Genomic DNA, 15964 nt, shown 5'->3' with positions numbered 1-15964 from the left:
CGTTTTGTCTTCGAAACGATCCTTTTTAACCATAATGTGTATCAACTGCTCATCCTTCTCAGCAAGCCGTTTTTCAGTGGTGTAAAAAAATGGTCTACCAAATCACAATAATAACAATCAACTTCGTTGCATGAGCAAATTTCGATTTTGTGAGAGGAAGTCATAATAAAGTCGATATTGTATTAAACTAGACAGTGATGACAAGTCCAACTTTGAAATGACTAGAGATAAATTACAGTTTGACATGACAAAACATTGTAGTAACCTGTATAGATAGACAGTAATGACAAGTCACTGTAGTAACCTGCACATAAAAGTGGGGCCCTTAAGGGACAAGAGATAAATTACAGTTTGACATGACAAAACACTGCATAAAGCTGAAAATCGTAGTCCAAATATAACCATTTCGTAATCAAAGTATTAATTGATAGTCTATTTACTTATATAAATAGATGTTCACGATATAATAACCAAACACCCGAATCACCTAAACGAAACGAATTCCCATTATTAGAAATGTCGTCGAACGCAGCAAGTTCTACGAATGAAGTACCTGGTTCCAATTCTGAAAGGCCATGGACGACAAACGAGGTGTTAGTTCTAACACAATGCTGGCTAAGTGTTAAGGAAGGTGTGTGTTTACTTGCTCCCCCGCATTGCCTAATTGGTGATGAATGGAGTCGCATCACATCTTTGTTTAACCATGAGATGGGAGAAGGGCAAAAAAGAGAAAAATCAGATGTTGTTACTAAGTAGACGGATGTAAAGGAACAAGTGACATGGTTCAATCGAGAATGTGGTTATGCGAAACGTAACAATGTTCGTTATCGTGACGAAGAAGAGTTCTTGGAAGTTGTTACAGAGTTTTATATCTGTCAGCATGACGGCAGAGACTTCGAATATGAGGAAGTTTGGAAGGTTGTTAGAGATAAACAATATTTCAAGTAGACGGCTGTATCTTGTGTTAAGAATAACCAATGGACTTGTGTTTTACGTTATTGCTTTGTTCGTATTATGTCGTTGTTTTTCATGTAATTGTTGTGATGTTTTTAATAGTTCATGGAATCCTTGTTACTAATGTATTCTAATATATTGTGATAACTAATGCAATGACCATTTATTAACTCAAGTTAATCATACGAGTTGCTCACATAATAAACTAAAATACATTTTTTATAAAAGAAATACATACGAAATACATAAATAATACATGAAAATAACCTAGTACTCAAATAATAAACTAAAATAGATTCTAAACAAACGGGATATATTTCAAAATATTCCAAGGGGCTTCAAACTGGAATTCCAACCCGTTACTTAATGACTTGTATTCTTCCTTAGCAGCTTCCAAGATAACCTCCTCAGTAGCATTTAAACGGGTGTCGTCAATTTTGGTATAAAGATCGTTGAATAATAGAACTTCGGTTTTCATTTCATACCATCTTGCTAATATGTCTAGTTCTTCACGATCGTTTGTTGTAGCCCTTTGGTTTTCAGCATTGAAAATTTTGGTTAAACGGGTCCAAAACATTGGATCGTTCAACTTGCTTGTCTCGTACACATGAATATAAGCATGTGTAAGAACCAAGAACTCTTCATTGCTCCATGATATAGAACTCATTTTGATTGAAACTAACAGAGTGGAATATAAAAAACAATTTTTGAACAGCAGTATTGGTTTATTTAATAAAGTATTTGTGTAACATAAGATCAATTTATAGTACTTTCTACACAAATTCGCAGTCCAATCTTCTAATATGTCTGCATTTCATAGTCAAAATTAACTGACGAACGCAGTGTACTATACTAATAACATAACAGAGCACTGTTTGAGTTGACAAGTCATCCCCGGACGAATGACAACACAATACATTGCTGCTTGAATTGACAAGCCATTGCAGCAGAAAATGAAGGAGTCGTTATAAATAGATTTTAATATGCGTTGTACTTGTTTCGTATTACTTCCATCCCTGCAATTATGGACTCACCACATTCATGGAGGAACGTAGAGGAGGTCGCTTTGGTTCAAGCTTGGATTATAACTGTAGAGGAGGATTTTCCACCGGGTCCCCCCACAAGTTCGTGCTGGATCATTTTGGTCTCGTGTCTGTCATTTGTTTCACCATTTAATGGGGCGTAGTCAATATCGAAGAAGAAAAGATGTCAAAGCCAAGTTTCACGGATAACTAATACATAACACGAAACTAATACATAATACTACATAACATATAAAGGTGCTACATGAATAACTACTGCATTGAGGGAGGTAACAGGACCACCGTTTCATTTGGTATTTCCCAATGCACATGCGATGGTATTGTATTCACCAACTCAGATCCATATGCAAGTCGATACACATAACTAGTGAACTTATAATCAACCAATCTGTTTATGGATTCAGATGTACGGGTTCTAAGACATGCTATAGCGTGGGCACATGGTATACCGTGTTTTTGCCATTTACCACAACTACATACCATTCGTTCAAGTTGTACGTTGGTGGTTGCAAAATTATCATCGACTTGATATTTATCCCCATACAAACGTCTAGCATTCCAATTGTAAGACTTGTTGACAGATTTTTGAACTTTACCCTCAACGTAAGGGGTCAACGCACCAGATAACCTCCCTGAAAATTTTTATATTTTAATACAAATAATAACACATTAAAAAAGTAAATAAAACAATCTCTCTTACCCGCCACGTCCGCCCGTTCAGCATACTTGGATTGTATCGACGTGGTGATTAACTCAATCATCGTTGTTATAGGAAACTCACGTCTGGATATAACTTGCAAATTTTCAGGGACGTCAATCGATTTAACATTGTAGCGTACTCTTGGGAAAAATGCTCGTGTCCATTTTGAAATCGGAATATCGTCTAGCCAGTAAATTGGACTCCTATGCAAGGAAAATAAAGGTGATTTCCTACATTCAGTTTGCAACCTTTCCAAACACAAGTAAAATTCATCAACGTTGTATGCATTTCATGACTTCCAAAACAACGATTCAACTTCCGTACTGTTACGTCCCACACAGTCACGTATCTTTCGAGCTATATCTTTAGGAGAATATCCATGATAGGAATCCGGGTACGCACTATAAACACCAAATTCTATTTTATCACACATGTTGCTTATGAAACCAACCTCTATGTCGTGACCTAAACAATCTTTTAACCTCATCATGAACCATCTCCATGATTCTTCACACTCTAAGGTTCCCAAACCAATTGCTAAGAGAAGTGGTTCATGATTTCCATCTACAGCCACTGCGAAGTACATGGTTGTCAGATAGCTCCCAATAAGGGGTAAATAACCCACATATATCAGGGGTATCAAGCACCTAACGAAGGTACGAATCTACATAAAAACGAACACATATTAGTGATGAGTAAAAACTAATCGAGATACATTACCATGAAATATTATGTAAGTCAATAAAATTAGTATGTCATACCACGCAACCTAAAGCCACAAAACAGAATTGGAAGCGGTTGGTATCGGTTTTCTTGATTGCTGTGTAGGTATTAGGATTTGTTCGTTGAAGGTTATGTAAGAAAATTGGTAGTTGAAAAAAGCTTCTTCCGATGTTAGTACTCATTTTCACAACCGATGAAAGTGCTCTACAATCATCACACAAATGAGATTATAAATAGAAAATATTGTATCTCTAATGTTCACAATTCATAGTTTAACCTTTTAAATTCGTAGTCAAAGCAGTTCATTTCATAGTCAAATTACACTGACCGACATGACAATACTACAGAAGGTACTTGTCTGGATTTCGTAGTTCAACTTTTTGAATTCATAGTCAAACCAGTTCATTTCATAGTCAAAAAGATTTGTCTGTAACATGATTTCTTCTATAAAAGGGTGTCACTCAGTATGAAAACTATATCAGTGAAAGCAACTCCTATTTATAAGAAAAACAAGGCTAATGACATACTGCAATTGCGGAGGAGAACGTATCGTTAGGATTTCGGGAACATCTAAAAACCCAGGAAGATTGTTTTACGCTTGCCCATATTTGGTATCATGTTGTTAACGTCATTCAAATTTAAACCTTCGTGTTTACATCACAAAAATTTATTTTCTTACTGTAAATATTTAATTTAACAGGGACCAAAATGCGGGTTTATCAGTTGGGTTGATGAAGAGAAGGACCAATCTTCTATGGTAATAGCCAAAGTAGCTAACTCTAATAAGCTCTTTCAATCAGAAAATAAGAAGTTAAAGATAGCGTTGGTTTGTAGTTGGGTGTTGTTCTTGGCAGTTCTTGTTTACAAGTTGTAAGCTTTTCAATATTGTTTTTACGGTTTTGAAGTTGTTAGGTCAATAAATTGTTGTATTTGTAACGTTAAAAAAAATGTTGTAGTCGTTCTTATGTTCTATGTAATGTTAAGTAATTAGTAGGTCATTAATTTGTTGTAATTGTCGTAACGTTATATTTTTTTGCCGTCCGTTGAGTAAACTGTAAAAATAAAGTAATAATGAAATCCAACATTAATTTTTAAATACATTTATATAATCCAACTACATAGGACCAAGACAAGACCCCCATATAATTTTTGCAATCCGGAGACGGTACTCTAAAGCTGCGTTCTTTGGGTCAATAAGAACACGTATTGGTTGACCTGAAACCAATTGCTCCATAAACATACAAAGAAAAACACCGCAATCTCCCAAATGACTACTTTGTTGGGGAACGTTTTCTTCATAAATGAATTGCATATTCAATGGAATCCTTGGGATGTTCCTCCGGGCCCAATACTTAATCTTGTCCAAATAATTTGCCACCCGACGTTCAAATTTGGAAAAAATTCCTTCAGATTGGAATTTTTCATAAGCATCTCTACCAAGACTGTCATAAATATGCACTTCTATTGACGCTAATCGTAGTTCCCCAAATAGCCAATGATTAGGGGATGAATGAATCGGCAATAAGACCTGTATGAGAATCAGAAAATAAAATTATGTTTATTTACATCACAATACAAAGACATCACAATACAAAAACATAACAAAAAAACGATATTATTTTCAGTATAAACTATTAAGTTTACCGTATCAACATCCCACCAAGCAACCATGAAGTTGGGGTACGTAGCAATACCAGCCATAAACGCCCTCCAGTCCTGTCCTTCTTCCAAAGCATGAGAAACAAAAAAATTTGGAGGCATTATTGTATGTCGGTCGCTCTCAAACCGTCTCTCTATCAAAAGTCGGTACCAAATGGTTATATGCTGCACACATGATACTGTTGTTATTGACTAAAAAACAAATAACTTTTAAAAGAATAAATTAACAATTAATTTACCGCTGACTCCAACCAGCCGTCGTGTGTATGCCCAAACAATGAGCTCCAAAAATCTCTATCTAACACGAAATTAAACAAACGATGCTGGACATCATATGAATGCAATACATAATTTTGAATGACATCCTCACCGCCTGCTACGTAAGGTTGCAAGCGCAACATGGAGAAGTCATGAGCGACACCAAAAACTGGAGTAGGAACGGGGGTTGTTGATTTCATATCAACCTTCTTTTTTGTTCTTCTTTTTTGCTTTGGTGTCGTGTGCAACTAAAAATAATATTGAAATGTTTAAATCTATATCTTTAATATAGTTCACAAAAACATATAATCATTGGTTTATAAATAAAACGAATACCTCGGTGTAAGGAGGGCACAAATATTGTGATGGTTTTCGACTCCTCGGTTTATCGGGTGTAACTTCTTTGTCATCATCATCGTCTTGAAAATAATCTACATTTCCCGTTATTATTAGTTTGTCTTCGTCCGGCACATCATCATCAAATTTGTTCCCTGCATTGTAATTCCTCTCCTCCCACTCCTACATTAAAACTAATACGTTATACTTAATAACGAAATACACATAATTTAATCAGCAATATTATCTAAATAAACAAAATATTTATATTAATGTAACTATAATAACCTCTTTAACTCCACTATAATCATTTACATCAAACACATCATCATCGAATTTGTTCCCCGCAAACTCATTCCTCTCCTCCAACACCTACATTAAAAATATAACTTTTTACTCAATAAAAAAAGACACTTTATTAAAAAGTAATTATTATAATCGTAAATGTAACATCTATAACAACCTTCTCGTCTTGAGTATCACCAAAAACATTTTCAGTTGTATGGTTTTATTCATTACTTCATCCTGTACAACCTATATTTTCAAATATAAAATATGAACACAGATATTCATATATGTTAATAAAATTAAATAAATAGTGTAGCGTGTAACTAACCTGTTCATCATTAAAAATATCGCTCAAAAATTGGTCATTATTCACTTGTTCAACAAAAACCTCTGTAGGTTGTCGGTTCATAAACACATGCTGCTCCAATGCATGTAGCCGTTTCAACACCTCGTCTAGCTTGTGTTTCCCACTGCTCCGACCTCTACCATGAGAGCGACCACTGGACGACATACTAGACGAAGATTCGTCTTGTCTCCCAAAATGGTCCCGTACTGGGGATGGAACTGCTTTCCCTTCACCATATACATACTCTTGAAATGACATATAATAAAAAGATGTCATCTCATCATCACCCGGTAGCATGTTTTGTCTTGGTGGTACCCCCACCTAAAAAATTAAACATATTAAAAATGCATATAAAAGTATAATAATCAACTTTATTAATATTAAACGAATTAATTTTAAACCTGCATCTTTGACCAAATCTTGTTCACGTCCACCAATTTCATTTTTTTTGTTCCGGTCCATCGTTTCATTCGAGGCAAGTCTTTATTTTTTCTCGATGCAAATTCACATGCACGAACAGCCGGAATCATCTCATATATCCATATCTACAATTTTTTACAACAATTACAGTAATAAAGGTTAAAATTAAAATATAAAAAAAAACAATAAAACAATTTAAATATAAGAAAATTTTTATACCCTTATTGGAGCCGTAAATCCTGAGACCGAGTACTTTAAGATTTTACCACCCTCAGAAACTGATAAATTATTGTGTATCTTATTCCATGTATCTTCAAGGTCAACATAGGTAAAATCCCAGAGATAGCTACCCCAAGAGAAGCTAACAAAACAAAAAAAACAAAATTGATTATTATATAAATTATAACTTTAATAAAATAGAATTTTTAACGTAAACAAAATATACCTATTCCAGTGATCCAAATTCTCAGCCAAATAAAACCAATCTTCTGGCACCCGATCGTTAACTTCTTTACCCAAAAAACCTTCACACAAAATGTATATCAAACATACTCTAACTGCATCAACATCGTCAAGTGCTAGGAATGTTCGATTTAAAATTAATCTTTTCAGGTCGCCTATTTTCACCGAACTATTAGTATGGTCCGGAAATAGTCGTTCACGAAGTAAACATCTTTTTTTACTGCTTATTAATTTTTCTGACCCTTTTCTCCCAATGTTTTTTGGATACTCCGCAAATTTGAAGCCGGTAATCAAACAAAACTCTTCCGGCCCATACACAATTTTCGTATTGCCTACTCGAAAATATAAACGTTTTATTCCATCTGGATATAAAACAGGGTCCGGCCGGATCTGATGAAGGAACATTTTATGAAACAATAATGCGTTCCCTTGTAAACGAGGGACATCAATAAAATAACCAAAAACAGTATCTCGGAAAATAGCACGTCGGGCATCATCTAAAACTTTAAATACTTCCCATATGTTACCGCCACAGCCTTTTAAGTTCGCAAAGGCTTTCGTATTCATTAAACTAAAATCATGCTGCAGAAAAAACACAAAAACAAATTAGATAACTAAAAAATATTTTTTTTAAAAAATATATGATTACAAACTGCAAATAAAATTTCTTAATTACTAATATATATATTTCCCATAAAAAAACAATAACATACACATATATAAACAATTTCCCAAGTTATACAACTAATATATTAACGATAGAAAACAATATTCAACTTAAAAAATATATGATTACAAACTGCAAATACAATTTCTTAATTACTAATATATATATATATATATATATATATATATATATATATATATATATATATATATATATATATATATATATATATTTCCCATACAAAACAATAACATACACATATATAAACAATTTCCCAAGTTATACAACTAATATATTAACGATAGAAAACAATATTCCCAAGTTATACAACTAATATATAAACATTTTATACAAACAATTTCTAACAATATATATATATATATATATATATATATATATATATATATATATATATATATATATATATATATATATATATATATATATATATAACACAAATTTTCAACTTATACAAATGTTTTACTTAAACGACAAACACAAACAATTTCTAACAATATATATAAAACAAATTTTCAACTAATACAAATGTTTTACTTATACGACAAACACAAACAATTTCTAACATTATATATACCACAAATTTTCAACTTATACAAACGTTATACCTATACGACAAAATATATATATATACAAACGACTATTTTGCACTTTATATAAACAACTATACGATTAGAATATACAAGATTTCAGGTTATACAACAACTCAACAACTAAAAAAATATTAACCCTATCAAACACAACAAAATTAAACTTTTTTAACACATCCTTAATACAACAAATGATACAAAAAAAGAGATTGTTGACATTAAAAGAGTAAAAATCTAACCATATTTGCGGGATTGTTGACATAATCCTCCATTTTCTTCAAAAACTAGCAAAAAATCCGAGCTAAGCCAAAGTTAGAGAGAGTTTTTGTGTAGAGAAGGGTGAAAAATGAAGGAAAAAAAAAACGTTTTTATAGTGAAATTAAGGGGATTTCGCAGATGAGAAGGTCCCATCTGCGAAATGGGTCTTCTCATCTGCGAATGTACAAGTGCCTAAAGCATAGTTGTGCTTTAGGCACTTGTACTTTCGCAGATGAGAAGGCCCATTTCGCAGATGGGACCTTCTCATCTGCGAAATGGGTGGTTATTTTTGTAATTTCGATTTTTTTTGGCTATTTTTGTAATATCATTAGTGTAAATGGCTATTTTTGTAAATTTCTCTTAATATTATATTCACAGTTTAATAAATATATTAATTCACTAATTTACAGTTTAACGTAACAATTATAAAAACATATATATTCTTACATATTTACTTCATAAAAAATTCTAACAAGAAAATTAATACAAATATCTATATTTTAACAAAAATTCATAAAAAACAATCACAATTTAATATAATCATCTGATAGCTTAATACAGTCAATAGACAAAATTAACAGCTTAATATATTAAATTCATAGTTTAATACACAAAAACTATATATTCACATCCATATTTTGTACTTAGTAGTTATATTTATACCTTAAGACATGTGGGTTAGTTTTTCTTTCAAGTTTTAATTTATATAATATTCACAATTTAAATTTTACATGTTATTCAAAATTAGAGAAAATAAAATCTTTATATAATGCTTCTTTCATTTTATATTTTAGAAGCAAACATAAAATCCATAAAAAAAATTAACAACTTAATATACTCATTTCACAACTTAATACATTTAATTTACAATTTAATAAACAAATTCACATTTTAATAAAATATATTTACAGGTTAAAAATTAAATTTGATGATGTTTGGAGCTTGTAAGTTATATTAGATTATAGTCCACACACTCATCACTATTCACAACTTAAAAAACTTAAATTCACATTATCTGAGAAAACATTAATATAATAAAAACACGTTTAAACTCACATTAAAACTTATAAAAATTCATACATATACTGCTTAAAACTTATAAAAAAGTTCATTTAATCACAACTAAAAATTATGAAAAAAAAAAATCATACATTCACAAATTAATATTTACAAAAAATTATGTATTCATAACTTAAGATATATACAAAATCATGTATTTATACAAAAGAAAATCTAATTGAAACAATCAGATATGTATAAAATCCATGAATTAACAACTTAATAATTATAAAAAATACACTTTTTCACAGCTTAAGAAACTAGTTTAGAAGCTTAAGAAACTAGTTTAGAAACTTATTCACATTATTCAATGTTTAAAAATATATCTTGTTTTGGGTGAAAATTTCGTCAAACATCTTCAATGCATCATATATCCAGATCTGACATTGTTCCCTTGCTTCAGATCCATGAGTACTGACGGTAGGCAGCAACAACGGTGGTGCGACGTTGGTGGTTGTAGATGTGGAGCCACATCGACGGTGGTAACATCAGATCTGGATGTCAGATCAGTTGGTGGTGGATTCCGTCAGATCTATTGTTCTGACGAAGAAAATCGGAGAAGTTTTCTTATATACCATAAGATCTGGAGACGAACAAGATCTGAACTTTAAAGCCGAGTGTGTTGTTTTTTGGTGTTTCAACGAAGCATAATAGTTGATGTTAGGTGGTGGCCGGTGGTGAAAAGGTCGACAATCAGATCTAACCAAATTGCATCAGATCTAATATGTTTTGTGTTTTAGAGAGAGAAAGTTAAGCTGAAACAACTTATTGACTTTAGATCTGAAACCAAAATGGCGATCGGCAATGATGGAGGAAGGTGGTGGTTATCACCCCTCACCGGAGCTCATAATCCGGAGGAGAAAATTGTAGATCTGAAGTCGAAAATAGAATATTTGAAGACGAAAATTGTAGATCTGAAGAGAGAAATCATAGATCTGAAGCTAAAATTGTAGATCTGAAGAGAAAAATCGTAGATCTGAAGCTGAAATTGTAGATCTGGAGCCAACCGGAACTTGTGGATCTGATGGCAGTGGTTCGTCGGCGGCGGTTCGCAGGTGGTAGGAGGCGGTGACAGTCAAGGGTGGTGGCTTGTGGATCATGTAAGAATGTAAGTTGTGTGTAGATCTGGTTATAAAATAGGGTTCTTACGGTTCTTAATTTTTAGTGGTTCTCATTTGAACCTTTACCTATATATATATATATATATATATATATATATATATATATATATATACATATATATATATATATATATATATATATATATATATATATATATATATATATATATATATATATTCACACACACATAATAAGAAAATGCACAATTTGGGACGACAAAGAGCGTTACAAATACTCAAAAATGTCGTTCCTAAAGGCTTTAGGGACGACATGTCGTCGCAATTGAGTCGCCACATTTCCCTTGTAGCTAATACACAAACAGTGTCCCAAAAGTTTCGTCCCTAATAGCCATCGTTGCAAAAGGTATCGTCACAAAAGGTGTCATCCCTAATAAGGTCGCCACTAATACCGTTTTTTAAGTAAAATTTATATATTGTATTAGTTTATATTATAAAAATACATAAATTATAATTTAGAAATCTGCATTATAAACATCAAATAACAAATACAATGTGCAAAACTTACATAAACAATCTAATAAACATGAATTAAGTTGATCTAATTCATATTCTAATAAATCCATACTAACATCACCCATAAAATAAAACAAGAAATACCAGTCGTCTTCCCTGTTGTCGTTTTCCTCTTCGTTGTTGGTTGTATTGTCGACTTGGTTGCTAAATGAGTAGATAATATCTTCAATTGCCGTCACAAATGCCAAGTTTTTGAGAAAAGCGTTAACATTCACATCCTACAAAGTAAGAGTATAAGTTAAAATATATCAAACTATAAAAACAAATTATTATTACTTAACAATTAAATCACAAACACATTAAGACATTAACAATTTAACAAACTACTAAATACATAACAATTTAACAAACTATCAAACTACAAAATTTACAACAAATTGATAAGTATATGTGTTGGTTGTGGTATTTGTGACCGTGACTTCCACTGTAAGGGAGCACTTGTACCCGCTACGGAAGGCTTAGGCCTGATGCCTCTTACATGCCTCCTTCGAGTACCTAACACCTTCTCCAATAAGGTTATCCAATCAATCTAGTTCGGATCACCACCAGAGTCGGCTATTTGCTAAGTTTGTAAAGCAACCTAAGCAACTAAAGCAATTTGTATTTCATAGACATTGCCGATATACTTCAAAACAAACACAAAAAAACAACATTCTACTTTATTTTTAAGCAATAATAACTTATATACTATTCTTCAACTAACGGATCAACGAACTCCCCTTTTTTATTGTCATGGGCACGGTGAAATACTTCAGGTTGATTTAAATTCTGTTAAAATTAAAAAAATATATTATACTTGAATAAACATTACAAAATATATTATAACTAAATAAACATTAATTAACTTACATTCTTGAAAGAAACATTATCGTAGTTGTACGTCCCTCCACGATTCTTAACTACTTCCTTTTTACAACATTCTTTGTTTACAATGGATCGTTTACAATGCCTATCTGTTAAGAAGTGGTTAAAAGTAGCACTCCAATGCACTGAATCCATACCCTAGAGGGGGGGGGGGGGGGGGGGGGGGGGAAGGTCGAGCCCTTGCTGCCTCGGCACCCTCTAGCATATCTATTATTATATCTTTTGCCCTATTTATGCGGCCTCTATACCGCTGACATATCTGATGTTTCGGTGATGCCCATAAAATTCTAACATCTGGATTATTTGAAATGACTTGAAAATCAAAATATGTCAATAAGAAATAGAGATGTTAAAAATACATCAAAATAAAACATGTTAAATATAACTTTATAAACAATTTACCGAATAATACGTAAACATGTCATTCTGATCGGCTTTAGGAACTTCTTTCCAGGTGTTCTTATCCAAAGCTATGTCGCGTCAAATATAACTTCCAACCTCCCAAAAAAAGCATTCGTATACATCCCCAATCGACACAAAAGTATTTCTGTCAAATACTGTTTTTAGAGGTCGTCTGCCGTTTGCTTCGTATAGCCGATGGATTTTCTTGTATAGTGTCATGCATCTTCGTCTGGGAGGTACAGTTGCATAAAAAGTATTAGTCATGATAGTTTTTATATACATACACTATGAATTACAAAGAATTAGAATAAATATTAATTACCATCGATCTGGTGAACACCAAAACCTCCACCGAATGGATGTGGTGCTCGTCACCACCATCACCTTCGTAGCACATCACAACAGTCACAAGATGAACCAATACAACCCAAAAAATGACATCCTGAATATATATATATATATATATATATATATATATATATATATATATATATATATATATATATAAACACGATATGAAAAATTATAACACAAGTGGGAGTAGTTTTTCTATTAAAACATTGTACCTTAAATGTGAATTATAACATACTTTTATTATTTATTGCGTCTTAGGGTAGCATCCGTTCGTCGGATCGCCGGTTACTATCATAGCGATGACACTATTAGTGGCGACGCCGACCGCATAGTGACGACAATCCGATGTTTGTCTGATGTTCTCCCAAATGCCTCATGTTGTCGCAAATAATAACGTCCCTAATGGTTGTTTCAATCACTTTCATTGCAATAATATTCAAGCCTATCTTCCAATTCCATCAAGGAGTACACTCATGCCATAACTAACCCATTACTTAAAGCGTTCTTTTTCTTCTTCATGAATATGTGCAATAATCACACACACCACTACCATCATCACTCATGCAATGTCAATTGTCACACATCATGAATCTTTGTTACCCCATTAAAGGACAGACTGCTACTGTTGGATATACCACTACACTTGGTTGCTTTCATTTCATTCTTTTTCTATTTCAAACTTACTTTGTCTAATATTTGACAAACACAAACTCAATTAATGCAAGCCAGTGAAAACTAATTAAAGAATCCCCATATGTGAAACATCAAGGCCAAAGATCATATGATCATCCGTGAAAATCATATGATGCTAACATTTCAAGCAATTTGCATAACTTTTTCTTTCATATCTAAAATGTAGCTATATAGTTGCCGACTAAGAATGAAGATGCTAATTCATCAATTCATGAGTTATTTTTATCTCAACTGAATATATATATATATATATATATATATATATATATATATATATATATATATATATATATATATATATATAATAAGAAGGAAATTTTTTGTAGGAAGGTAAGAAATTTTTTTCTACATATTTTTTTCGCGAACAAACAAAATGAATCATTAGATGATTCACAAGAAAAAATTCTCAAAAAAACATCTCGATGATTCATCTATATAATGATTTTGTTGTTATTCATTAAAATTGTCATAAAAGTGAATTTTTTCTTAATTTACTTAAAAATGAATCATAAAAATATTTTTTTGAGAATTTTTTCTTGTAATCATCTTATAAATGATTCAACTAGTGATTCATTTTTTTTGTTCGTTAAAAAATATATAGAAAAAAAAACTTCTTACCTTCCTACCAAAAAAAAATTTCTTACCGGATCTATATATATATATATATATATATATATATATATATATATATATATATATATATATATATATATATATATATATATATATATATATATATATTCGCTAAAGATGATCATATGGAGGCCAAAATCTTTTCACATTTATTATTAGTTACATATATAGGGACACGAGAGCATCAATAACGTCAACATCAAAATAACACCAAAACTAATATTCCAAATGTAAAGATGAACTAGAGAAGAGCTAGAAATATCAATCTATGCGACACCATTTACCACTTGTGATCGTGACACATTTTTTCTCCTTATATTGGTTAATTACCCCCATTTACATTGTACGTTCATGGAATGACAAAGCGTCCATCAACACTTGCATCAAAGCTGCACTATATATCAGCATATAGGGCATGTATCGTGGGGTACCTAATTAACCAAACATTCCCCAACTCAACTGTAACATAGTCCTTGTCAAGTTTATCAATCCTTACAAGCAACCTCCCCTATAAAGAAGATGGTGTACAGGAATCTTGGGCCCAAATATGCGCTAAAATATCCTCCATGGTAGACAATGAAGATTCCTAGTAGGTATTTTTCAAGATTCACATAGTCCTTTTGCATGCGCCTGACAACCTCACTCAGTGGACGACAAACTTGTAGTAGCTGCTCATGCTGAATAAGAGCCCATTAATTAGTAGATATTTCACTCCATTTTCATTTAATGATTGAAATCCTTAATCAACATCATCTACACTTAAGCAACATGATCATGTGAGATAATCATCACTTGATGATGATTGAGAACCTTGATATATACATCTTTGTAATAGTTTGACTCTTTAATTAATGAACATATTAAATATGTTTGCATATGTGTGTTTTAAATATAGGACTTTGTTGTTAAGGAGATTTATAAGTATATGTATAAATATACAAATCATTATACGAGGACACATTAATTGACAATTTATGCACACAAAAGATATATCCTAAGAGCATCACAATAGAAAAGTTTTTTACATTAAGTATTTTTGTGTTACATAAGCGTCGTCAACTCAACAAAATAAAAACCTCAACGTATCTCCACTACAGAAAAGCTCTTTTCACAAATCTTATTTGTGGGTTCTACTAAATTTTGAAAAAGTTCATGGATAGATATCTTGATTTTCACTTTGTCAAATGAGCTCCTAAAAGGACTAAAGATTCCAGCAAAGAGATACATGCACGCATCTGCTAGAGAAGTATAAGGGCCTCATCTAGTTGAAGACTTGTAAACATCAAGGAAACCTATGGTGCTGATTGCTCAATTGATTCTTTTACTTGTGCATTATTGAAGAAACTCTTACTGTTTGTACTACTTGACCGATGTTAATTGCGCATTATGTAAATGCGCCTAATGATTACATCCGTGAAAGGTGATGAAATGGCATCATGCATGACTAATTGAAGAAGAAAAAAAACAAGAATGATCCTAAAACACAAAGTGTCACTAGATAAGTCTTTGAATGAAGAATTCTTAGTGTTAGGATAATCAAGATATTTCTATAATTGTCTTTCTTCACTTTCATGATGACTGA

General features: G+C 32.0%; 1 protein-coding gene across 1 annotated transcript; it reads right to left on the bottom strand.

Moving 5' to 3' along the window:
* Nucleotides 1-2249: 2249 nt before the first annotated feature.
* LOC145045245 (uncharacterized) lies at nt 2250-3283 on the bottom strand. The gene is made up of 3 exons (XM_078993588.1): nt 3006-3283; nt 2698-2945; nt 2250-2629 (listed from the first exon to the last, which is right to left on the bottom strand). The coding sequence occupies exons 1-3, from the start codon at nt 3281-3283 to the stop codon at nt 2250-2252; spliced, it is 906 nt and encodes a 301-aa protein (XP_078849714.1).
* Between the last annotated feature and the right edge of the window lie 12681 nt (nt 3284-15964).

This window comes from Lactuca saligna, chromosome 5, assembly GCF_052625555.1.
Source record: "Lactuca saligna cultivar CGN05327 chromosome 5, ASM5262555v1, whole genome shotgun sequence".
NCBI lineage: Eukaryota > Viridiplantae > Streptophyta > Magnoliopsida > Asterales > Asteraceae > Lactuca > Lactuca saligna.
Note: the sequence above shows the minus strand (reverse complement) of the source record. Positions and strands in the feature narration are given on the sequence as shown.

Excerpts from the sequence above, each read along its gene's own strand:
- LOC145045245 (XM_078993588.1), bottom strand. The coding sequence starts at position 3,283 with ATGTACTTCGCAGTGGCTGTAGATGGAAATCATGAACCACTTCTCTTA. Across the intron at positions 2,946-3,005 it reads AACAGTACGGAAGTTGAATC|GTTGCAAACTGAATGTAGGA; the intron begins GTTGTTTTGGAA and ends GTGTTTGGAAAG. Across the intron at positions 2,630-2,697 it reads TGAACGGGCGGACGTGGCGG|GGAGGTTATCTGGTGCGTTG; the intron begins GTAAGAGAGATT and ends AAAAATTTTCAG.